We start from the raw sequence: 27,777 nt of genomic DNA on the forward strand, positions 1-27,777 counted from the left end.
CAGCAGCCCAGGGCCCGCCGCCCCCCGGACAGCGCCAGCCACGGAGCAGCGCCCCCCGCCGGCCCGCGAGCAACCGGCGATCCCCACCGCGGGGACGGAGGCACCCCAACGGCACACATCAAGTGCGGGACAGCAGCCCCAGCCAAAGATGCCCCGGACCCACCCACCAGTCCGCAAACGGCAGGATAGACCCACCAGGCGGCCGACAGCAACCTCCACCACCGGAACAGCTAGCGCCGCCCCCCAGTAAACAGCATCACCCCGAGGCGCCAAGCAACCCCGCCCCAACCCCGGCGAGGACACCAGCACCCCCCCAGCACACCCACCCCCCAAACCGGCGAGGCAGGCCGCCCCGGGCCCGCACACCGCGGGCCCGCCCCCAAGGCCACCAGGAGACAAAGCAAGCACCAAGCCACACCCAAGGGGGAGAGGCACCCCCGCGCCCCACCCGGCCGACACAGCCCGGAAAGACCCCGCAAGGAGAGACCCCGGCAAAGCCCCCCCGAGACCCACCGCCACGCCCGACCGCACCATCTTGATGTGCTTTTGCTCTATGCAGTGGCCCAGCCACCAACAGAGGGGCCAGGCCCCCACCGGAGAGGCCCAAATATGTGTACCAACCCACCACCCTGTTATGGTGGGTTGGTACACAAGAGAAAGAACATTAAGATAAGGGTATTCTTTGTGTTTCAGGAGGATCATTTTGTGATTTCTGTCCATTTTCTGTAATCATGAAAAATCTGATACTAACAAAACTATGCCATTGCTTTTTTCATCCAACATGTGCAACATGTATGAAGTTGATAAAGACTGATAAGTTTGCAATGTCGGCATAGGCGTTTGTTCGTCCTTGTGTACTGACGTCCATGGACTTACGTGCCTGCACATTAATTAAGCCTTTTATCAAATTAACATCCAACAAACAACTCCAGATGGATAAAAAAGTGAGTGCGGGATTGTGAAATGATCAAATAAACACAGAGGGGTTCCCACAAAGAGGCCCGTTGACCTCTGTTTGACTTGTTTATGGAGGTGCTTGTGGTTAAAAGAGAGGGAGGTAGACAGGCTAGATTGGTTTTTTAGGACATGAAAGATGGCGAGAAACAGTAGGTTTTTTTTTTTTTTCAAGCTGAGGTCCAAAGGAAGTGAAGAGAGGAGGGGGAATCCATCTGCTCCAATGACTCAGCAGAAAGGGTGATTGGCGGAACACCTTGACCTAATCACAAAGGTCGGCTGCAGAAATGAGCTCGGCTCTCAATTCACTGTGTTTCAAAGTTAAAAAAGAGCTCTGTAATTACAACAGTTACTAAATAGTTCCAGCATCTACTTAGGACAAAGGACGAGGATGTATAAATGTCAAGAATGTATATGTTTAAGTGGAAATACACCTTTACGACCTGCTAATTCTGCTGAATCTCTGGCATCTCACAGGATGTTTCATGGAAACCTGAGCAGCCATAAACGTTGCGACCTAATCAAACCTGTCAAGTGCTCTTTTAAACCGCTACTTCTATTTTGTCTCCCACTTCCTGTATCCCTTTAGTTTCCAATTTAGTTGCTGACAAGCAAAGAACAGGGTCCCGTTTGCCAAAGGTTGTCTGTTATTTATCAATTAATATAAAATGTATTAGATTTTCAAAACTTTGAAATGCAAAACTTCCATACATTAAATCATGACAGTAAATGTAAACCTTCTGTTTTTTTTTTTAAACCTATATATTTAATCTATTCATGTCCAAGTAACTTTTAGGTTTATTTGTTTTTATGTTCTATAATTTCTGTTGTATTGTTTACTTCTTATCATTCTCTTTCAAACTGTCAATGGTATTTACAAATTTTCCCCAATTTCATTTGACAGTAAACCCAATTCCATTTGGTTTCCTTGTCATTTCCCTAGTTTGTTGTCATTACTGGCTTTCAAATTTCCCGAAATATTCCAAACATGCTTTATAGGGTAATATTGATTCTACACTCATTTTACAGCGATAAATAATGACATTTGACATTTCTGTTGCTTCTACGCAATCAATCGTAGATATTTACAAACGGATTAAGTGAAACAATTGCATATAAATGCATGACATTTGTATTCTGTGTCATAGTGAAATATATATATATATATATTGGGCATTCATAAATTCTCAATAATATATTGACCCGTTAGGTATGGCATCCACATTTCAATACGGACTTGTAAACGAGGTTTTTACGGTTTGAAATTTGTTACGGTTTGTGCCTGTGAGTCAGCGCGGAGTGACGCCCAGCCACGTCAGTTAATAAGCCAATCACAACGCGCTAAAGTTTGGAGACGCAGACAACATGATTTACTTTTAGCATCGTTAGCTATGAGGAGCAGCTACAGCGTGAAGAAGCAGCGCTGTCTTTAAAGTCAGCGTTGTGGGGATATTTGTGGGAGTTAGTGGAAGTGGTGGACTAGTGGTTAGGAAAGCGGGCTTGTAGTCGGAGGGTCACCAGTTCAAATCTCACCCGAGCCATCACTGTGGGATGTTGAGCAAGTCCCTGAACCCCCAACTGCTCCCTGGGCACCACACCATGCCTGCCCACCGCTCATCAGGGATGGGTCAAATGCAGAGAACAAATTTCATATATGTGTAGAACATATATATGACGATAAATAAATTCGAAAGCCCCAATTTAATTTTATTTAATTTCACTTTCATAGTCCAGTCTAATGACAAGGAAGAGAAAGCTGTGAACTTGTATTGCCTATTTAAATGTACATGTTTAGTTATTGAAAGTAATGGATTTAAGTTTATTTTATTTTTGAATTAATATTTCCTTAGTTTGTATGTGGGCAGTGTCCTTTGGACACTTAACACTGGAAACATTTTAACAGACTGGGCCATCAGAACCAAACTAAACTGTGAAGTGTGACCAAAAAACTGAGGTACATATTGAACCGTGGGCTGACTGTATTGTTGCACCCCTTATATATATATATATATATATATATATATACAGTATATATGGGGAGGGGCACTATATGAATTGAAGAATCCTGTGTGTGGGTCTTCCGAGGTCTCCACATGAGAATCAAACCATTTACAAATTAAGGGCATGTGTTGTCCAGGTCTTATGGCAGAGATAATGGCAGTGAATAACACAGTCAGCAGAAATGTACAGTCTCACAAAGGCTCCCCTCGTGCTCCACGTGCTTTAAAAAAAAAAAAAAAAAAAAAACCACCTCTGTTCTCAATCTGCCTCCAGGTAACTTCTTCTAGACACATAAGAACAAAGGATCAAACGGAGACCCTTCATCGCTGTGATTTCCTTTAAATGCAATATTAGAATTGCGCTGACTGAGCAGTTTTGACAGCACTGACCGCCACATTCTTTAGTCACCAAACGAACAGTGAGGCACGTCTCTGCATGCCTCCTCTTCTGCTGAATGTACACAAAGCCCCTTCAACTATGGCCTTTTACCTAATAAAGCTCGACTGGGTAAAAATCCTGCAATCCATACAAATAAAAAGAGGCACAAAAATAAACACAACTTACAGATACTTGAGGTTTTCCAGGTCTTCAAATGCCCCCCTGGGTATCCTTCGTATATGATTGTTGTTTAGGAGACTGAAAGAGGAGGAAAACACAACTTATTTTGTGTTTGCATGCTGTTGTCAAAAATTGGAAGATAATTGTTGTTGTTTTACAGTTTACCACAGCTGTTTGATTTGTCAGGTCTTTACTCATGTATGAATCAGAAAGTATCCCAATATTATTTGCAAACATTTGAACAAGGTGAGGCATGTTTTTTTCATTACGTCGTTCACCCGCACAGCTGATATGGAACAACTCACACAGGCCGACACTTGTAAGCACCAGGAAACGCTACCTTTTTTAAATATGATTCATTCATGTGTCATATCGTTGCACAAGTTCATTTCTGCATTAAAAAATATCATAACCAGAAATGGCAAGTAACTGTACTTTACTTTTAGTTGCTACATTTATAAACAAATGTCTGTACTTTTTACTCTCCACATTTTGAAAACTGCTTCATTACCGTTTTCAACTTCGACAGAGAAAAAAAAAAAAAAAAGATAAGAATGTAAAAGAAAAACAAGGAGAGAAAAGGAGAACGTTAACCACTGCAGAAGCTGCGTTGCCAGGTAGGGTTTATTGTGTCTAAAGCATGCGATTTTGCTGCTATTTTAGTGGGCTTTTGATCATTACTGAGAGGATTTACCAGCTATATTTAGCAAACCAGAGCCGACGGCTTCATCATCAAACATCGAGGTAAATAAAGACAGGGGAGACAGACGAACAGGGGTGAAAACATTACTCACTCATAGACTTATTAAGTAGTTATGGTAGTTTAAATGGTAAATGGACTAATGGACTTTTTATATGGATTTTATATAGCGCTTTATCACCACACTGAAGCAGTCTCAAAGCGCTTTACAAATCAGCTCATTCACCCAATCACTCTCACATTCACACACCAGTGGGACAGGACTGCCATGCACGGCGCTAGTCGACCACTGGGAGCAACTTAGGGTTCAGTGTCTTGCCCAAGGACACTTCGACACATCGTCAGGTACTGGGATCGAACCCCCAACCTCTCGATCAGAAGACGACCCACTACCACCTGAGCCAAGGTCGCCCAGTTTACTGCTCTGTTGTTAAGTTTTAAGCGGTAGAAATGCTAAATTAGCCCTTTCTTTGATAGCTTCATTAGCACAGGCTACATATCTGAGCTAATGGTGATACTTTAACGGTTATCTGACTGAAAACACTACATTTGGTTAGCCAAAAGCATTTCATACTAAAATAAGGAGATAGTTTGTGGATAAATATATTCAATAACGCAGTTATATTATCACTTAGAAATATTGTACCTGTACCTGAGCTGTGTGAAATTCTAACTCAATTTAACAATAATTATATATTAATCGAAAATTGTCTGTTGTAATTACTACTGTTAGACAACAACACAAGTAAATATTATTTTTTTTATTCTTGAGCTTAAATAAATCTTTGAACGGGTACTTTTTACATAATTGAGTACAGTTGAGACAGTACTTTTACTGTTAGCAGAGCACATTTTATTTAACACAAGTACTTAAGTAAAGGATGTGTGTACTTTTCCCACTTCTGACCACTACAAAGAATTACACATTTGCTCAGGTTGGACAACAGGCTAAGATATTAAGTTCAATCAAGGCTCTGAACATGTAGATGAACAGAGTGGATAATAGCAGGAAGTGTGTGTGTGTGTGTGTGTGTGTGTGTGTGTGTGTGTGTGTGTGTGTGTGCGTGAAACAAAACGCACTATGCGTTGAGGAATCTTTGCAGAGCTGTATCAAAGATATTTAAAATCAGAATCTCTGTAGGAACAAACACTTACAGCGTGTTGAGGTTCTTTAGGCGTCTGAAGGAACCCGTTTGTAAGTCTTTGATTTTGTTGAACCTCAGGTCTCTGGAAGAAAAGAAAGAAAACGTTTAAACCATTGTAACAACTAATGCACCTTTGAAAGAAATGTATATATATGTACAGTGTGGATATTGTGTATTTCCCCAGATTGATGTTCCAGCATATTGGCAATAAGGAAAGGTAAATGTAATTCTTCTTAGATGAGGCCAAGGGCTCAGTTTTGGGGCCTCCTAGTGGCTCATGGAGCCCAAGGCATTTGCATAGTTCACCTATAGCCTGAAACAGCGATGCTCTTTTACCAACTTATTGAATAATTTAAAAGCACTTCTTCAATTACAGACCACTTTTGCAAGGAAATTCTACACATTTAAACTCTTCATTTGGCTTGTTGCCATGCATCTTCAGAAACTTGGAATTTGATTCCAGTCTCATCATTGTAACCTGGCCTGCAAGTTGGATTCTCCTGCTGTTCACAAACACCAGAATCTATCTTGTGCTGTTCCCGCCTTTGCCTTTCAAAACCGAACCGAACTGATTAGAACCAATCATGAGGCAGTGTTGTGGTTTAGGGCGGGATATCCGGGTGTGACGAAGGCAGAAGCGCCGAAGCAAAACTGCGGGGAGTGGAACTAGCTGGGCTACCGCTATAGAAAGACATAGAAAGATGTCGACGCAGGAGGATGGTGAACGTGCCCTTAACTCGCTTACTCCTGCTGCAAAAACGGCAAAAGTCACTCAACGACATAATGACCGCAGCATTACTATCCCAAAAGAAAGTTTTCACCAGTGGAACCTTGTTGCTGTTGTTGTAGCAGCGTCTCTGCGGCGCATGCCGATGACGATGTCACATTATCATTTGTTACCGTGTGATTGGCTAAAACTAATCATGGTGGACAGGCGCTTCGCCCAATCAGCTTCAAGCATTCTGTTCATGTCCCTCCCTGGTTCCAAAAGAATTCGCGAATCGCCAGACACAGACCCAGATCGATGTGGAGAACTTGAGATAGAGGGAGGGCTACACATCAATCTAGCTCTTGCCAGGTTATCATCTTTGCACCGGAAGCCAAACAGGAAGCACATGATTACATAGAACACAGCAGGAATTTGTGATTTGGTCCATAACATTTTATCATGTAATGTTAGTTCAGGAGCCAGCCTTGGAGGTGTAAGTGTTCCTTGTGTGGAGCCAGGAGTGCAGCTAAGTGTAGAGCAGCCTCTTATTCCAGGTAATGACAGAGTCAGAGCTGATTGAGTGGATGAGTGTAGTGTAGGACTGTCTGCATTCAGTCACCATTAATGCTGGATTGACCAGTTCAAGAGCATGAATAAATATATATTTTACCAGTGAGACGATTACAGCTTGGTGTGGCTTCACTATTAAAGCATGCTCTTTAACAGGATGTTCTACAATGGTGGGAATAAATGCTACTCTTCACCCTCCTTCCTGGTGACAGCAAGGTCAACAACTACATTATTTCCCTATTTGACAATTGTTTTTCATTCTTTAGCCAAAACTGAAAACTTTCAGACGCAAAAAAAAAAAGCATAAAGTATTGCATTAATTTGACAAAACCTCTGGTAATTGCAATGACTTTCAGTCATTGCCACAAAAACTATTAATCTTTAAGTAGCCTTTTAGTAAGGGTGAAAATATAAGCACGAGGCAGGACACACCATGTTAACTTTTAAAGTGTTTTTCCGCTACCGCAGACTTTATGACACACCATGCATTAAAATGTCTTAAAAATAAAAGGTTATGCATTTACAGCTATGTATTACGTATTAAAACATATATTCATGGTGTCCCTGAACACGATGACCTTCAAAATAAACATATGACTTGCTAACATCTCCTATGCCAAGCGGAGTTTTCAATTTAGCTGTCTGAAGTCTGCGTTCTTTCACCCAACGGGTGACCTAAACATGTGGTTGACCTCAATACTTGACACTCTAGCCACATTTAATAAAAAAAACACCTCCACAGTCTGCAATTATACTGTATAGGTGAAAAAAATATGGAAAAGCATCTTAGGTTTCCTTTAATGTACAAGAACATCTGCATGAACTCAGACTGAGCCATGGTGTAATAATCCAGGAGGATAATTAGACACATTACTCATCTCACAAAAACGCCCTTTGTCGAGCTTTAATCGCAAAAGCAGATTTAAATAACTTCTACCCCAAAGATAACAATCAGAGGGGAAGCTGCCGCAGTCAGCAGGTCTCAGGCTTCATCTCTTCAAAAGATCCTAATTTAAAAAAATCCTGTGTGATGGTAACACAGCTCGACGCGACACTAATCACTCTTGGTTTTACAAAGACTCACGTAGCATGCCATTACTGTGACAAGCTAAAGACCCCATTACTGCAGTCAGCCATGTCGAGTGAAATCCTTTATAAATCTGTAAAGTATGACGAGGCAGTCCCCCCGTGATGTCAGCTTTGTAAGACACTTTCCAAATCATTTGATATCTGATATTATGAGATGTAACTGGGTTTGTTTAAAGACATTTCAGAAAACCAACCACCTTTGCAAACTCCTACACAAACACACAATTTAAACGCATTTCACTGTTTCGCATGTCAACTGCAAAGTTGCAAACATTAAGGGCACAGATAAAAACTGGGACAGGACCAAAAGCTGCATGAGAATGACAGAGTAAATTAAAAAGCCAAGACCAATGTATATTTGGTATACACTTATGTAAAATACATACATACGTATCTGTGTGTGTAGATAGAGGCCTGGCCCTTCACACCTTTTTTTCCGTATTTGGCCCTCTTAGAATAAAGACTGGACACCACTGGTCCTGGTCTGACATAACATTGCTCGGCAAAAAGTCACATCAAGCACATAGATTTAACTAAGGGAGGTGAATCAACCTTCTTCCTCTGAGAAACTCAACTCCCCCACCAGGGCTTTGGATAAACCAGATGTCTAGTTAACCATTGACCTGACGGAGTGAAGTCACCAAACAGTCTCTTCAAACTGGTCTAGGTTTTTCAAGGAAAAGTCAGATTTCCTTACCTAGTCAAAACAAAAAGACAGTAACATCCCCCGCCAGATTGGTTGTCATTATAACTCACAATCTTTTCCTAAATGTCCTAGATCTAAGAACTTAGATGTATACATATTATCACATCAGAATATAAAATTACTAACATCTGAAACAGTTTCTAAGAAAAGCTGTCCCCTTTGAAGACATCTCGAACAGAGTAAATAAAAACGGAACAAAGGCAATAACTCCGGAAAAAATTGTCTCATTTTCGAACTCCATCAATGTATTGATACCCTGAAGCCATAAACCGAATTTGCTTATCCTGTCTTAAACGATTTCTGAGAAAAGCTGTCCCCTTTGAAGATACAGCAAACAGAGTCCAAAAAACGGAACAAGGGCAATAACTCCAGAAATAATAATTGCTTGCTTCTCATTTTTTAACTCCATCAACCTATATCCCCCTTCCACACTTTGTGGCGGAGGATAATAACTGGTTTCACAAGGTTTGCTCTGTATTGGACTGTGGTCAATATAGGTTTCATTTGAATGGGAAGAACAGAAATAAGCATAAGGGAAATAAAAGAGACAAGGTCAACCACATGGAGAATGTTGTTTAATGATGATTCAAATGTGACATCCTAATACCAGAAAAGAAGCAAACCAAAACACTGAGGCTTCACAGCTTGTTTGTGAAAGCATGAGCCAAACAACTAAATTCAACAGATATGTATATTGTATAATGACTGTGATGTTTATAAGTCAGTCCCACACAAACACTCCTCGCATAGGCATCTTGTTAGTCCAACTGTTTGAGATACAAGATCGTTTTTCTATTGTTGAGTCATTTAATAACATCTGACACTATGAGGCCCACAATAGGTTAATTCATGCTAATCAACTCCACACTATAAACCACGGACTCCTACTACCTAGTCACTAATAACTAGTCAGTTTAAGAGAGCGACTCTTGAATAAGTGGTGAAATAGTTCTCCTGAATCTATACTTTTCCATTCTTTCCACACCTCAGATGATCATATTACGATTTCCAATCCAAATCCAAATAAATCACTTTTGAGGAAGCCACAAAACGAAGCATTAGCAAAAATAACAGAAACATTCAGCAGGGAAAAAAATCTACTTAAGCTCAACAAAAATAACAAAAAAAACCTCTCAAAACCCCAAAAGTACATAGACAGAGTTTAGCTACAATTATAACCACCTGTCTGATAGCATGAATGCCAAAACAACCCTGATGCCTTGATGCAATCCCATGCTGTGGTATCTGGAACCAAGACCTCAGCAGCAGATCCATAATATCCTTTAAGTGGTGAGGTAGGGCCTCAATGGATAGAATCATGGAAGTAGATCAATTAGGCATTTACCTATTAGATCCGGGAGCCAGGCTGGCATAAGTTGATAGACTTTCGAAACCAAAAAAACCCAAAAACCTCCAAAATGTTTGTTTATAAACATGCCATCTTAAATGTATACATGAGACTGGGATTTTGTCAGTTTTTCTTTAAGTTTTTCAATTGATATTTTCTCCTTTCATTGTATCAAAATTGAATGACTTCAAGATTTATATGCCTCCTTGTCCAAACCAGTGTGCACTGTAGCTGTTCTCGCTCAACGTTCTAGAAAGCCAAAATACAGCGCTTAGGGGCGCTTCCATCTTGCAAATTTGACGTCATTTGGAGCCAGAGTCTGCGCAGTAGAGTCCGGCGGGAGAAAAGCCGTGGTAACACGTCCCGCCCATTTAGCGTAATGCCCTGATGACTTACGCAGTCCAGCTACGCCAATAACAAAAGTATCTTTCCCGCTGGAAATTCAACCAACGGCTTGTTCAGATCATAGAGGTTAGTACAAAACCATAATATATTTCAACTCAAATATATAGTTAAATGGCGTCTTGGCTTTCCTTCACGACTTAACTGCTATTCACAAAGAGAGCTACACAAGATCGGCGGCTGTCAATCATCATCATATATGATGTAAAATCCACTTTTTTAACCTCAAATAACTAATTTAAAACAAACTTCACAGAAAAATGAGTTTCTGTTTATTACCGGTACTCAACTACCACTGAAATAGGATTTCCGCAGTTTCACCATCCCTCTGCAGCATTCTAGATTCTAGGAATAGTGTGAAAATTTAAACTCAACAAAAATACAAACAAGACTTGAAGTGAGGCAATCGGCAGCATCGAATCAGGGCGGCTTTTTGCTTTTTACAGTTATAATGATTGAAGTTGACATGATCTGCTCTGCTAATATTGAATCAAATTATAAACCTAACACAGAGTGCAAAATCTTCTTTTGGAAAAACACAGTTTTGCACATCGAGCAAAAAGTGAAATCAAACCATAAATCTGAGAAAGTACCCAGATGAGCACATACTCCAAACATAAAAACTGGATCGGGAACATAGCCTTAAAGGGGACATATCATGGTTTTAAATCCTTACTTTTTACATATAAATCATACAGTTATGGTCTATATAAAGCGGAACTGCAATGCTTGGGTCTGAATTCCTCATAATTATAGCTCCACAGGCCCCTTTTCTACCCCTTTTCTGATGTGCTTCTGAGAGCAACTCGTTTTGGTGCAGTCTCTTTAAATGCAAATGAGACACTCCATACCCCGCCCCCTCTTCAGGTGACACTCGGTTCAACTCCACCCTGCTCGGCCATTTTTGTAGTTTGATAGAAGAGATACGGCTATGTAGCGGCGCATAAACTTTTTATTCAGAGGTTATTTACACAATGTCAACAACGGAAGACTTGTCCATCCAGCCTTACATGTTCGAGCCAGAGTCGGACCCGGCGGAGCGAGATGAAAATGAAGATGATGAACCTGCAGAACCCTAACAAGTGAGCTAACACAAGCACCGAGCTAACGCTAGCGCCAAGCAAACGTCACGAAATGCATTTTAATACAGTCTTTTCGGAGACAGAAACGGCAAAATGAAATGACTAATGAAAACTTTAGACTTAAATTAAATCACGTTGGCCATATCATCAAGGATCTAAAATGAGCACACAGCGCTAACATATGAAGTCTGAAGACGGTGCAACTGCTAATGCTAGCAAAACAATGACACAATCACACTTTTTAGCGTTATTTACAGCTTACCGAAGTGCTCTGTTCGTCGTCTCCAAAGATAGAAGGAATTGAACCCTCAATCAGACAAAGTCTTTCGGCAAATCCTTCTTTATACTGGCGGAGGTTGCAGAAGCAGTCATCCTTGAAGTGCTGCGCGCACACAAAAATGAACTTACCCACAGATGTGGGTACATTTCTGTGAAAAATAAAACTCAACCAGGCACTTCGAAAAGGTTCTGATGCTGGGAGACGTTGTAATGAAGCGTGTGGGTTACTACATCCAACAACTAAACATTTTGACTTATCCTCTCGTAACTTCGGCATCCTTGAGCTTGGACTACAAAATAAAAGCGAGAAATAAAAATGGTGTGGACCTGGAGTTGATGTACTAATTTGGCAGTTCCGCTGCAAATACTGTGATGTAATAGTTCAAAAAACGTAATAGAGAATAGAAAAATCGAAACAGATTGAAAAATATGAGCAAAACAGAATATAAAGATATCTACGGAGCACCTGAAGAGACTAATTTGATTTTTTCTGTACTTCTAAGCACTCTAAATATACAACAAAATGCATTTAAGGGCTAAAAAAGTTGATTTAGCATATGTCCCCTTTAAGGAAAAACAAGTTTATTGATGAAAAGTAAAACATGACTGAAATGAAACAGAATGAAACAGTGCAAAAATAAAAGAACATTTAAACAGTCTTAAAATGAATTTAAAAACCAAACAAATGATCAAACACTGATTAATAAGGAAAATGCAGCACTAAACAGCCACTGGTTTCAAGCCTGAATAAAATGAGTTGACGAATGTTTTGCTCTTGATATTAGACAAACACATATTTGGGAAATTTCTCTCCCACATGCCGTCATATGCAGTTAAATGCGATTGACAATAATACTTCATATTATTTGGAATAAATCCCAGCATAACAACAAGAATAGGGAATATCATAAGCCAGACAAATAAGCCAGTCAAAATGTTGCTTAAGTCCCAAATAAACCTCAGAAAAAGTCAAATAAAAAGTGCTAAGGACATGTTAAATGAAGGGAGGGGTGAGGGTCCCCTATGGAAAGAGCAGAACACCCTTAGGACACATCTCTCTCCAGGCACCGGTTCCTGGGTGTACTACAGCGCACTGTCCAGACATGCTGAGACAGGGGCTGTCCTGCCTCGCTGCCTCCAGCTAAGAGGGGTGGGTGGATGGGTGGGGGGAGGGGTGGAGAAGAGGAGGCTGCGTGCTGGTTCAGGCTCCTCTTATTTGAAGTGCACACATGAAAATGTTGGTTCTGATCTTTGCTGAGGAATGCTCTGTATGTGCTCATGATGGATTACAACAAAGTCTGAAAATAACCTTCGATGCTGGGAACAATTGATCTGTTGCAAAGTTTTTATAATACAGAATTAGTGGAAGATATGTGAGGAAATCATGAACAAGTTGAGGCTCCATCCCAACTCTCGTTTTCACAACATGGCTGGTGCTTTAGTTTTGTTAGCTCTTGTAAGGTCTTTTCACTGGTTTTAGAGCTACATTTGAGCAACATCCTTGTACCACTACAAGAGTAGCATACACATACTGGTCAACAACACCAAAATAGACACAAAAAAGCCAATGTCAATGGCCACGGTTACATGATGTTTTATTTATTTGAAATTAATTATTCCAAATTAAAGAGTTCTGCTTAGTGTTTACATGGAAATAGTTAATCCGAATTGAGGTTTACATGGAAAACAGGTTTATTCGGCTTTATTTAATTCCACTTTAGGTCTGGGGGTTTGGAAGGGTTCTGAATGGACAGGGGGCGAACGTGACTCATTACGCCTATCGGAAAAAAAGATCAAGGAATTATTCAATTTGGAATTAAAATCGGAATAAACAGGCCACCTAATTCGGATTTAAATTTAATTCGGAATTACATTTGCAGTCGGAATTAAGTGTTTGCATGGTCAGTTTAAAGAGGAACTGACGGGAAATTGAAGCTCCCATGTAAACGTGGCCAATGAATTTTTTAACAAGTGTCAATTTCCATTGACCATAAATCTTCAACAAAGCTAGAAGCATATAATTTAAATATAAGGTTCTGTCACATCTAGTTTATAGGGAACCTTTGAATGCTTTTCCCATTGGCAGCACCTACATCGCAGTTTATTTTCTGTTTTCTTTGGCCTAGTGTACTCACGGGTACTTCCAGGTACAGTTTCTCGCACCTACTTGTGACGAAGTGCAGTGATTGGTCCTTTCTGAAGTTTGCGCCAGCACTGGCGGTGATTTTCTGGAGCCTGTGATCTGCTTCAGCCACCCTTCACTTGCACTGCCTCAAACCTCCTCGTTGTAATGAAATAAAGCTACAGACCTCAAGACAAGACACCCATCGGACACAATTGACTTGTCACAAACTATCCTAGCTTGGCCTAGCAGTGACTAATATTATATCCAGGAGTTCAGAGTTCATCTCTGAATACTCAAAAGATCACAACAGAAAGTAGAGTACACTTAATTGCTTTTCATTAAGGTCAACAACATGGACGATCATAACCAAGAACAGTGAAAACAAAACATGAATATAAAATTTGAAAAGGATCAAATCCACTCAACGATGTCCTGAGTCATTTGAGTCCTTGAACACATCTGCTAAGCCTTAGCAGCTAATGCTTATCAGCATGCAGTGTTTAAAAATGACACCAGAATACTGGAGACATAGCAATATATTACATTCATAGAACTCACCAAGAACTTTTTGGCCACACTTACTTACAGGTCATCGCCTTAACACAATATATCTTTTTCAATCTGTCAATTCTGAGGTAATTTTGATAAATAATGCACCTGCGGTTAGAGTTGCATGTGTTTACAGTTGGGGTTCGTGTGCATTAGTTAAGTCCTGGTATGAATGGATGATGATTGACAAAGAGTCAAAGTGTAAATCTTCAAACAACGAAATTAACTGATGGTGGTTGGTACTATGAAAACCATGATCTCCATTTCCAGGCTAAATAAGGTCAAGCAGAGGGTTGCTAACTGTGGGTGTGTTTCAAGCATTAGCCGTTGACTACCGGAAGCTCAGCTGACTAGAATGCTCATCCAAATATTTAAAGGAATGACATCAGTTCCAAAGTGTCAGAGTGAGACGTGCTACTCTGGCACTATACAACATTGTTCATTAAAACAACCACACAGCTACTAAATAACAGCTAAACATGTCCAAAGTAGCTCCAAAACACCTCCACACACATTTTATGTTATATACATTTCTACTACAGGTGCCTTTAATAATATTAATCACATTTCAACAATAAGATCTAAAAAAAATATTTTGTTTTCTAGAAAACACAACTTACATCCTTATATAAAGAAAATACCACGTAGTACGTCAAGGTGCCATGTGTATAAAATGCGTAATACAAATACATTTTCCTTCTCTTTGCTTTCCATAGTTTGAATGTTGTTATGGTGTCAGATTTGACAGTATGTGTCACTATGCACAACACAAACATTGTAATTCCATCATGCAATGGGTGTATTCGCTAAGTACAAGGATACTAAAAGGTTGATTTGTTTGTTGGTAAATGCAACAATCTAAAACCCTTGAGGTGTGGGACAGTGATTTTGACAGTATTTATTATTGCATTTAACCCTAGACTAATTGAAAATGGAATTACATTTCTTAAAAGATCTGAGACAAAAATGACCTCTGAGACATCCAACAGCTCATCTGTGCGTCTCATTTCCTTCTACTTTAAAGAGCATCTTGGGTCAAGGCTGGAAGCATATTTTCCCTCAGCCTCCTTCTCATGCAGCCCAAGACCTTTCCTGTGCCAAGAATTCAGCTTCCCACATCAAAACAGGAGGGATTCAGCTTTAGCAGTGGGTCATTGGAAGATGGTGATGTACCGTAAGTGTTGCATTAATTCTTGAGTGTATCCCAGAACTTTAAAAATATTATTGTTAAGACGAAAGCGGACTTGACTCACTTTGGTTTGGTAGTCTTGGCAATTTTTTAGTTTCTCAACTTTTTTTGGGTTACTATTCAAAAAACATTAACCAACAACTCAAAACCCCTTGCAACTTTGATAGTTGATGCAATTTTAGACATCAGTGACTTTCTCAACCTCAGTAGTTATTGAGATCCAGAAACTCCAAACAACGGAAGAGAGATCACTACCATCCGCCTCAAGCTCTGCTTTGTGTTACTTTAGAAACAGGCTTGACTCATTATCTGAACAAACAAAAGGCCAGTTGCATAATGAGGTAAAATGTGCACAGATTGCAGAATGTTTATCAGTATTTATGTCGGACCTATTAAAATGAGTCTGTTAACTTAGAATGATGTGTTCTAATGGCACATGTCCAACAGGAACCATAAAACAGCAGGGCGAACAAGCCAACAGTGGGGCGCACATGCCTTTGATGGTTTAGCCAAAATAAATGCCCTGAAAAATAACTGTTTCACCAGCTCAGCCTCGACAGTCATGCACCAGCAACAATAGTATCAAACTACATTATTGTGAGGAAAATGCTTTTTGGAAATATTGTCATGAACAGAGAAACTGAGCACTTATTCAAAATATTATATCTTGATAAAGACAGAGCCCCCCTCCGAAGAGATCATTTTTACAGGATGCAATGGGACTCCCAAAACATTAAGCCCATAATTTCACCATTAGGTTATTTCTTTGGCAATAATTACCTTTTTAAACCAACCTATGCTGATTATCTGGTAGCATGTTGTGTCTGAAAAGAAAGAAGCACCTGCACGAGTTATGAATAACAAGGATACAATGAGGAAGTATTAAATAGTTCAGCTTGAATATAAGCCAAGTATTGTCCTATAAAAACTTGGAAAGTCAGCCTAACAACTTGAGAAGCTATTGTTTTTAATGAGAAAGCCAAATATGACATTTTCCCATTGTGATGCTTGGCTGCTAGCAGCAGATCACACAGGAAGTTGGTGCAACATCAACATTCATAACTTGACAGCTGCCAGATTCATACTTTTTTATTTACAGGTGAGGAAATACCAACAGTATCACCTACTGCCAGTGGGAAGCATACCAGCACACTTTTAACATACCATACGATAAAGCATGTAGAACCATGCAAAAAGTATTCTAGTGTCAAGGAGGCTTTCGGAGGAGGTTTCTGCACATTCCTGTCCAAGCAAGGACGTCATATAAACCTGGCTGTACAGTTCCGCCAGCATCTGAGCGCCATGTGTGGAACTCCCTTCCTTTCCTCCAATCTCCCTTCACAAAACGGACGCTCATTTAGCTTTGTGACATATCCTCAAGTGGGCCAGCCAAGGACTCTCAGGCGTGTGACTCATCCTTGGTTGAACAAAAACACTGCTGGCTCCTTGCTTGGTTGGAGGAACAGTTAACCAAAATGTCCAAACAAGGTTAGAACGATTCGCGTCAAAACGAATCTTCTGTTAAAAAAAGAAAAACACAATTTGTTTCTTGTTCCTCATATTGTACAAAGCAAGTGCATTTACTGTACATTCATTTATCATCTGTTTCCGAAGGATCTACTGGGACAAGCTGAAATACAACCTTGACAAAAACAAAATATGATTTTTAATAGCACTGAAATTAAGGCCAAAATAGGTTAATGTGCCACCTTAGTGATATTAACATTTAGGTGTTAGCCACCCCACTAGAGCCCGACCAAATTATCGGGTCAATTATAGTGTATCACCAAATGTTTGCTGGAAGGTAGTGATTACAAAAATGCAAATGTGGTGCATTGTTACAATTTCAAATTTGATTGATCCATGTGTCCTGTTTGTGAGTTGAACAACTTTATTTTTGAATAATATATATTTTATTCTGTATTACGGAAATACAGTTAGCACACGTTTGCCTTTTCTTATTTATCATTGTGTTTACAGTTTGCCTTTTCAAATTTGGTTTACAGTCCTTATGTTGACAGTATAACTGATCGAAGTTTCTTATTTTAATTTAGTTGCCTTCTTCTTTGTCTTGAATCATGGGTATAGTAAGAATCTGTCTCTATATCCTGTCACTGTGTATATCAATGTTTTTATTTTTATATATCGACCGATATACTGGATATCGGACAATTTACCGGATATCAGTTTTTTAAAGCCCCAAATATTGTTATTGGCATCGTCTCCAAAAATCCCATTTTGGTTGTGCTCTACACCCTACATACACTGAATGCTAGTTGAAAGGCAAAACTCTGCATCACCTCATTCTTAAAAACTCTCTCCTTTGACAAGCTGTCTGACAGACATACAGTACCTAAGGAGCAAACAGCTGCAAAAACCCAATAGATGCATAAAACATCCACTGCTTTGTGTTTTAGTGAGGAAGCAGGATCATTTAAAATTGATGCAGGGAGGGTTGGATTCCTTAATGTTTTAGATTCAAATTGTTCCTCCTCAAGCTCTAAAGAAGGAATGAAATAAGGTCTCCTACTGATATTAGTTGAATCCTGCTTTGTTAAAATGCACATACAATAGGGACCAAGTTATAACTAGAAGATGATGTTTTCTGTTTCACTAGAAGATGCTCTTGTGAAACTGAGCGCGAAGGAGCGGTCCAAGAAATTTCGTAGCACAAGACTTTGCTTTATATGCTAACCTCCGTGTTTATCTCATCCAAACACTAACTACATTTACAATTAACAACTTGTTTAATGAAGAAATTAAGATTACAGTGTGTTGTATTCTCCGAAAGCATGTAGATTTGGGTATATTCGGTGTTCATTATTATATTCAGTCCGTGACTTATAGCTTATTCCATTTTAGGAAGTTAATTCAGTGAAAAATAAGAAATGATGTAATAGAAGTAGAAATGAAAGATGAAATGTCTTTGGTACCCTAATAACTGTTGAAAATCAAAATATCAAGCAAGCAAACCTACACAACATCTGATTACAGCTACTGATAAAAAGTTTAACAGTTAACAGTGATGACCAACCAGCAAGAAAAAAAAACAACAATTTTTTGGTCTAGACAAAGTGTGAATTCAGCCTCAAACCCAGAAAACATTGTTCATCTCAAGGGAGAGTTCCTGGAAAACTGTCATCTGTTGGAAATCTCTCTGTATGCTTTAATAGCCAGAATAACAAATGTGAAAAACAGGGCGGCTTTGTAAATGAATGCAACAGCACATTTACAGCTAGCACAGTATGTGTTGAGAACAGCAGTGTTGCACTGTGTACAATGGTAACATTGTTTGTATTGGCACAATAAAAGCATTAGAAAATGAGGCAAACATACGGTCAAAATCTCATTGTTCAGACACTGTGTTAATGCCACACAATCGTCATCATGAAAAGATAAGAAATAGTGACGTAAAGGCTGCATTTCCTGAAGAAAATGCAAATGAGAACGCCCAATGCTGGCATGCATATTCAAATGCCAACAGCACAGTGTATTTGAAGAGCCATAACTCCAAAACAGTACAAGATAGGAAAACACTTAAGATATTGGCATAAAGAGTCGAAGTCATACACATTTTTTGAATTACAATGGTTTAAATAGGTAAAAAACAGATATGGTGTCAAAATGTGAAAGAAGCTCTATTAAGCATTTCTAACCAAAAAAAAAAAAGAATAAATGAATATGTCACATTTAGGAACACAACCAGGAAAAGAACAGAACATTATCTGCTATAAAATAGCTTTTTAACTAAATGCTATTTTATTTTTACAGATATATTTGTCCATTTTCTTTTCAGTCATTTGTTTCGAAAGTTTCATAATCAATGAGGCGCTACAAGACACACTTAAGTAAGATTCTCAAGTAGAGGTGTCCCGATCCGACATTGATATTGGTCCGATATCAGCCAGAAAACAAATATCGGATGTTATTGGACTGCATCTAAAATCACAGATATAAGCTCTCCGATAAGATTTTGCGCTCCAGCACTTCTATCAATAGGTGACTGTGGTTCACACGCCAACAAAGTAACCTACTGTTCTAACATTCCACACTACAAAATAAGTAATAAAAGTATGTATGATTCATGCTGATATTGTATCGGATCAATATCGGTATCGACCGACACGCAAGGCTGCAATATCGGTATCATATCGGAAGCGAAGAAGTTGTATCGAGACATCCCTAGTTAGTGGATTAGTAAGTAATAATGATTACAATAACCATTAATGCTGTAATTAATCAGAAAAAAAAATGCTTCAAATCACTGTAGTACCCTAAAAAACAACAGAAAACCTTTATTAACCCCCCCCCGCAACTACTACAGAAGACATATTAAGAGAAATACTATTAATAATGTAATACCTGAACAATAACTTCTTCAAAAATCCTTCTAGTGCCTTGAAAACAATACTCTTTATTAATTCCTCCTCTGAGTACGACAGAAAAAACACTTGTAAACACTGTTAATAACCATTAATACTGTAATTAATTAGCAACGGCTTCTTCAAAAACCCCTGTAGTACCCTGAAAACAACAGACAAAATGTATTTAGTCCCCCTTAAACTGTTACTGAAGAGATATTAAGCACATCTAATTTTAATATGTTTTTATTTGTAAATAACCTTTAATGCTGTATTTAATTAACAATAACTCTAAAAATTACATATTTCACCTTTTATTAAGTACCTCTTTATCTTAATAATTACTATTAAGTTGTAAAATATTGTGACAAACATCAATCTGTGAAACTCCAGCAAAGTTGTGAGAACTTTCATGGCAGAAAGGCCACACTATTTACTATGTAGCGTCCAACAGACAGTCCTCAGGGAAAACTGCTGAAGAAGAAATGTAGGCCACTGAGAAAGGAAAAAAAGCCCTCAGTGCTCCTTGGCAACATCCCAAGCCCACTAGTTCTTCGATAAGACGTCAGATTGTCCTCTGAAGTGGTGGACGTGGACGGGAGACAAAGACCAATGTTTACTGCTCCCGAGGAGAAACCACTTGAAAATGAAAGTGTTTCTCAAAACTTTATCCAGAACATGTTCCCCAAACACTAATAGAGTCACAAAGACACACAATACTTTCTACTTAGGCTACTTTTCAAGTGTTTGAAATAAAGCTGATGAAAAATAGAAAATGACAATAACATGAGGCTTATTATGGAGTTTATGATGTAGTGATTTCAAATCCAGCGACAACAATGAATGAACATATTTCCATTCTCAACAGTGGCCACGGTTACATGATGTTTTTTCATTTGGAATTAGTTATTCTGAATTAAATTATTAAAAATGAAAGTGTTCTGCTTCGTGTTTACATGGAAATGGTAATTCCGAATTGAGGTTTACATGGAAAACAGGTTTATTCGGCTTTATTCAATTCCGCTTTAGGTCTGAGGGTTGGGGGGGTTCTGATCAGACAGGGGGCGAACGTAACATATCACGTCTATCAGGGAAGAAACAACAAATATTTTGTTGTCAACTACAACATAAAATTGATTGTAGTTTTGAAGCAGCCGCTCGACAATAACAGGAGAAGGGAGAAAGGAACGAATCATTAGTGCTGGGACCCATCCAGGGTCCATTGGTCTGCTGCTGGGTGTCTTATCTTGCTTTCTCTAGCTTTACGAATGGTGACGGACAAGATGAGCAGTAATGTTTGTTGTGTTACACAATGCGCTGCGTGTCCGGAGCAGAGTTTAACACAGCTTTGGTCATGTCTAAATCCGTTTGCCATGGATTCGATCAAATGTATGTCCATACTTGTGATTTAAATGATACAGGTGCAGGTTTAATCACAGTTGTTGATTTGTTTGCTAAAGGGGGGAAATCCCAGCTGCTGCAACTCTTCTTCATGCTGCAAGTCTTCCTTGTGTTTGCACCCACTTGTTGGTGAATTACCGCCACCCAGTGGTAGTCGTGATAAATTGTGAAATTTTCCCCACCCTTACTAATCACTCCAAAAAACAATAATCAGTAATAAATATTTGCTCCTTGGTAAAGATAGTAGCTCTAACAACTGGTACAATGATAAACTTGGTGATATTATAGCCTGGAAATGTAGTTGGGGATGCATTTACTTTTAGGGCTGCACGATTTTGACTAAAAACCTAATTGAGATTTGTCGGACCAATATTGTGATTGCGATTCGATTTGCGATTTTTCCATTTGATACATTTAAATGCATAAACTGCTAAAAAGGAAGTCATGTTACTTGTAGACTGTCAAACAACATATTCTCGCTCAAATTGCCCCACATTAGAACAAAACACATTCATCTACTTTCAAAAATATTTGGTTTTATGTGGTCAGTGCCCTCTTCTGGAGGAATCACAGAGCTTCTGTCTAAACACTTGATCTGCTTTATGGAAACTCAGACCTTTTATCTGTTCCAGCTGAACCTGAGATCGCAAGGTTCCACCATTCTAATTGGTGAACATCACTCAAATGCCAGAGACAGAAGAAAAAACCTCAACCTCTTGAGGTTAAGTTATTGCAGTAGTCAAAACCTCGATTGCGATTCAATATCAATAAACCTTGCAGCGCTAGTGTGAATGTCCGCATTCCGTCCAATATCCATCCACTCTTTTCATTATATCATGTCTTCTAAGGCTCTTATTAAATAAATAGTCTCGGCTAGAGTCTGGGCCGCCATTTTGGATTATGTCATCACCGCACGTCATTGTGACTGGCCGAGCTTGCGCAGAACAACCGGAATTAACTTAAAGTGGAATTAAATGTTTACAAGATAGATAAATTATTTAATTTGAAATTAAAATCAGAATAAACCAGCCACCTATGGTAATTTGGATTTAAGTTTAATTCGGAATTACTATAAGCGTTTACAAGGTCAATTTAAGAAGATTTACCTTTTACTCTAAATTAATGAGGAAATAAAGCTCCCATGTAAACATGGTCAGTGACCTTTAATCCAGAAAAGGAGATCTCTCACACTACTTGGACATTATTTTGAATTCCTCGACGAATGGCACACTGCCAGCTGGAAAGAGGAATGCAGTCACTAAACCTACATGGCACATAGCTGCAGGTCAAGTGTCTATACCGCAAACAATCTTTCCCAGCTGTTACCTAATCCTGAAAGGCTGTGGTGCTCCACCCCTGGGGACCTCATTTGTTGGGGTAAACTGTTCAAATTACAAGCTGACACTTGTCATTGTTGAACTTTTCCTCCAGAGGCTTATGCACAATTCCTCTTTACACTCGGGCATGACAAGGAGCCTAAAGGTGAGCTCTGGTCTGATGCAGAGAAGGTTTGGTGAGGAAATGAAGCGGAGCTGATCCAACGTTCACGTCCTGACATGACAGCCCAACAAGGGGGCGGCAGCGACAAGCGACTGCAGGCTTCAAAAGCTCACCAGCGTTCTGAGAGTTTTCCAGTCCCGCTCAGTTGGCCCTTTGTCCCAAATCCCAAGCTGAATGAAGCTATTTTTGGGTCTGTCCAGCGAGGGCTAAAGTGCACAACAAGATCTCAGCAGCCAATTAAAGACAAAGGGGTGCTGCATATTTGCAGAGGCGGACCGATTGTGTTTGTTGGCTCTGTGGTCAGCAACATCAAAAAGGGACCTTGTTTGGTTGGGGTGACTGCAGCAGAGCGCTCGTGACACTCCAGGACACATTCACAAGTGCTTGTCAGGATGAAAGAAGTTCCTTCCTTTCATGTCAGAATAGCAGAGAAAACGTGGAGGTCAAACCTGTGCAACTGACCCGCAATGACAGAGGGACAAAAATCTCACACTGTGAGGTCTCAAAGTCAGGCTTTGAACCACGGACATGCCTGTGATGGGAGAACATCACCTACCATTGTTACAACTGGAAGTATCCATCAAATTTTGGATTAGTTATTCATTTAATAATGATAAGTTCAATCTGTCACTCACTAAATTGATGAAATTCATTTGAATTTATTTTATTTCTACTAGGGATGTCCCAATGCCACCTTTTCACTTCCGATACGACACCGAAATTGTAGCCTTACGTATTGAGCGATATTGATAGCGATACAATACGGTATCAGCACAAACCGTACCAACTTTTATTACATATGTTTTAGTGTAGAATATTAGAAAAGGCTCGATGATGTGTTATTACTTAAACAGATAACAATAGTCAACAACAGTATGAGAAAAACTGACCCATTTATTATTAACCAATGGGTTGCACACATTCTAACAATAATATTCTACAACGGAAGGAAATAAGTAAAAAAAATGAATCAGAAGACCATGAAAAATGATCTCAATTAGGGCTGAACGATTTTGGAAAATAATCTAATTGCGATTCTTTTTCCTCAATATTGCGATTGCGATTTAATATACGATTATTTTTTCAAGGGCCTCTTGTCATGTATTTTTCAATGAACACAAGCAATACCAGTAAATCAATCTGTTTCATAATAAACAATTTCAGATTTATTTAAACTTTAAATAAATATAAATATACATTTTAAAGAACAGATTACAACAATATAGCAAACAAATCTGTGGCTTTACCTCAACTCAACATATCTAACTAGCGTCACGTTTCATGAAACATGTAAACATGTGGACTGCACTTCTTGAACACTCTCTGAACTTAACGGGACAGTACAAGACAGGACAAAAAAAAAAGGAAAAAAATAAGAAATTGCAGCCTTTGCGATTAGAAAATCGTGTTTTATGATATCGCGATAATATCGCAAATGCAATTAATCGTTCAGCCTTAACCTCAATATGTCCACAGAAGATTTTACATGCTGGCCGATATAATCCACTACTCGCTCTTTGCCACTAATGTCCGATATCAATATCGGATCAGGACACTTTTAAATTTGTACCCGTTTATAGCACCATAATAAGCCTGTATCATTGAGTCCTCGATGTTTTCAGGAAGTCTGCTAGGGCTACCCGTATCCTTGAGTCAACACTGTGAGTGCTGGTTCTGGGATCTCTTCAATGAATTATTTCAACTGAATCCTTGGATTTGCCATGATTTAAGTGAATTTGGTAATGACTAAAAGGATCCGGGTTGATCAAAAACAAGGGATCCAAAAGTCATAATTTGGTACAAAGATTTAGCTCTTACAGCCAGATCAATGTTCAAACACATACATATTGTGTGAATCCCTAGTCTACACCAAAGCATATGATAAATGCTCATATTCATAGAGACATATATAGATTCTTATCCAGAACGCACAGTTTTTGGGATGATCAGGAAACAATCATGTACAGTAGAGCCTTGCAGAATGAAAGCTAACATCACTGTATGTAAAGGCCTATTACTCCCTGAATTGGAACAGCTGATGACTTTGATACGTTCTCAAGATGGGATATTTTGAGAATAACAGGAAACTCGACTCTGGTGCAAGACAAAACAAACAATGGCGCTCATATTTCTGGATTGTATGTAAATGTGCCTAATCGGGATTATAGGAATAATCTGAATTTTATTGTATGGTTAACAGCCTTGATGACAGGATCTAAAAAAAAAAAAACTAACTTCCTGAGAGGAAGTCGGTTAATCCTGTGGTCACACTTTGTACTCTTCACTTAAAAAGCTGAAAATGATGGTTATAAGCAGCAGCTTTTAAAAAACATTTGCAGATGTTAATTTTTGAGAAAGTTAATTTTTTTGGATTTATCTGTTGCTTTGTATCTGTAAATTGCTTACTTGTAGTTGGAATTGGTGAGGTGGGGTGGCTTTATCACAATTATTTTGATCAGTATTGTAATCAAGATTATAATCACAATTATTTATCATGTTAGCGAAAAATCTTTATTTTATTTTTTTTGCACTACTTTAAAAAAACAAAAAAAAAACAATGTATAAACAGTTTACAGTGCAAAATAAAGCTTTACATAAAAAATATACCAAAAAAAAGAAGAAATAACCCAAGAATTTAAAATGTGCGTGGCAGTAATTATTTCTAAGAAATGTCCCGGTCTCCTCCTCTGTCTAAACGTACCGTGCCATGTATTCTCAGAGAGAAATGGTCATGTGACCAGGTACGTCACGTTCTGTGCCATGTATTTTGTGGAAAAGGTGTTTCCGCAGAGCTTTTCAGTTTTTATTGCGCTAGTTCGATTTTGCGCATTTCCAAAGGTAATGGTAACGTAGCTATTTACAGCACATCAATCCACCAAATGACTTAAGGCAGTGGCTATCAGTACATAATACGTGTCAATAGACTAGCAGTCTATGCATAGGCAGCGCCCCTCATTGGTCAGTTTAGGTCACGTGATAGGTGCACCATGTGACTTAAAGTTCTGTCAGTTTTATTTTAGCTTATATTCATTTTTAGCTACCCCGCTAGCCCTTTTATTTTAACCCTAACCCAGGAAATACCCTAAGATTAAAATATTTGTCGTATATGTATTTTTAAAGGTGGAATTTGCCATGTTAAATATGTTAAAATGAAAAAATATATATGTCAGAAGTGGGATTCGAACCCACGGCAGCGGAAGGAGGAATACTTGAGTCAGGAGCCTTATGGTACGTTCACACGAAACACGTTTTGGGCATCAAAATCGTGCCTCACGCGCATAGTTGGATGCTTGTGCTCATTGTATACAGACACTTGTCACCAACGTCGAAGATTCTCAGGACGCGCGTCGAGGGGAGGGGCTTCTCTGTTGCCAGTGGTGTTCATACAATGGATGTGTTGAGAAGATCACCTGTCCAACTGTCTCCGCCTCCGGTTAGTGTTTTTTTTCTTCTCATTATTCTAAATATGTCACAGTTGGGGAACGCTCCTGATTGGTCGACGCGCCGCAATATGCCCTAAAAGTTCAACAATCGTTGGCTGCGTTGGAGGCGCCGGACGCACATCGGGGTGACCGTGACTCAGGTGGTAGTGGGTCGTCTTCTGATCGAGAGGTTGGGGGTTCGATCCCAGTACCTGACTATGTGTCGAAGTGTCCTTGGGCAAGACACTGAACCCTAAGTTGCTCCCAGTGGTCGACTAGTGCCTTGCATGGCAGTCCTGTCCCACTGGTGTGTGAATGTGAGAGTGATTGGGTGAATGAGCTGATATGTAAAGCACTTTGAGACTGCTTCAGTGTGGTGATAAAGCGCTATATAAAATCAAGTCCATTTACATCAAAAGCGTCCGCCGCGCGAAAAGCTTCAAAACGCGCCGGGGGACCTCTGACGCTTCCTAGAAGCGCACACCTGACGCTTTTGACGCGTTTGGTGTGAACGCGTTATTAGATCCACATTACGCTTATTTAGAAAAGGTTCGGCAACGTCATCTTTCGTACGAATAGACTGCCGGCATATAGATAGGCATTACTAGGAGACCCTTCCATTGCCTAATGGTTGAGAAAGTGCCTGATTTGATATGCAACAAAGCCACATTTTAAATGTAAATATTGCAGACGATCAGGTTAATTTAATCGTGGCAACCAAAATCGAGATCACCATTAAAATGTGATTGATTGTGCAGCTCTAGAAGTGATCAGTGATACATCAGTTCAAAGGAATGGTTGTTGGCAACACTTGAGGCTTCACTTTACCAGCTGTGTGACCTATTAAAAGTTGAAACCCTGTCCATTAAGCTTTAATAGTCCAGGTGAAGTCAGGGGCAGGTGTCACATCTTCAGTGAGGACTGGAGATGATCTGCTTTACCACAAAGGAACACTTTGTTTTGTTTTTTTACAATGGGTTCTTAGATGGCATCATCTGGACATGGAGGAAAGTTAGGAGCAAAGTTTGTAGAGCAGCCTGTGCACATCTAAACTGGGCCTGGTCTGCAGCATGCATGCAGTGCAGTGTGTGGGACTGGGAGGACTGGGTTCCCTCTGTTGAGTTCGGAAGGGAAAAAGGACTACCGTACTTACAGAATGGTGGTCTGAGGGGACACGACGGGCACGGTCTCCAGGTTCAGATGCATACATCTCACGGTGGTCCGGAAACACAGGCAGCGACTGGGGCAGCAGAGGCCGAGCTGCGGTCCGTTAGAAAGCAGCAGGAACAACAAAGCCCAGGCGGCCAGGCACGGAGAGACGAGGCGGTCAGTCCGCATCGCCATTGCTAGCACTGAGCTGAGCAACAGCACAGACACACACAGCTGCTCACACACTGTGTGTGTGTGTGTGTGTGTGTGTGTGAGAGAGAGAGAGAGAGAGAGAGAGAGAGAGAGAGAGAGAGAGAGAGAGAGAGAGAGAGAGACCACGGAAGGACATGTCAGTCACTCAAAACTACCATAAATCCATATATCAATAATTTCACCACAACAGCAAAGTTTTTAAAAGTTGGAGAACTTTTAACCTCTTGGTATAGCGCCCCCTCTCGTTAATAACCACCGTCAGAGCCTTTTAGCAAATCATAAAAACACTGTTTACTCTCAAATAAAAAAATAAAATACAATTCCA

At 39.6% G+C, this 27,777-nt stretch overlaps 1 protein-coding gene across 2 annotated transcripts in view; it reads right to left on the reverse strand.

Annotated features, from left to right (window-relative positions):
• pxdn (peroxidasin) overlaps window positions 1-27,479 on the reverse strand; it is a 77,570-nt gene extending 50,091 nt beyond the window's left edge. For both annotated transcript variants that reach the window (XM_028437502.1, XM_028437503.1), the window contains exons 1-3: window positions 27,244-27,479; window positions 5,369-5,440; window positions 3,520-3,591 (exon numbers count right to left, since the gene is read on the reverse strand). In XM_028437502.1, the coding sequence (XP_028293303.1) occupies window positions 3,520-3,591; window positions 5,369-5,440; window positions 27,244-27,434 (335 nt within the window). In that variant the 5' untranslated portion in view covers window positions 27,435-27,479. The remainder of the gene's footprint in view (window positions 1-3,519; window positions 3,592-5,368; window positions 5,441-27,243) is intronic.
• Between the last annotated feature and the right edge of the window lie 298 nt (window positions 27,480-27,777).

The sequence above is a fragment of the Gouania willdenowi genome, chromosome 22 (genome assembly GCF_900634775.1).
Source record: "Gouania willdenowi chromosome 22, fGouWil2.1, whole genome shotgun sequence".
Lineage (NCBI taxonomy): Eukaryota > Metazoa > Chordata > Actinopteri > Blenniiformes > Gobiesocidae > Gouania > Gouania willdenowi.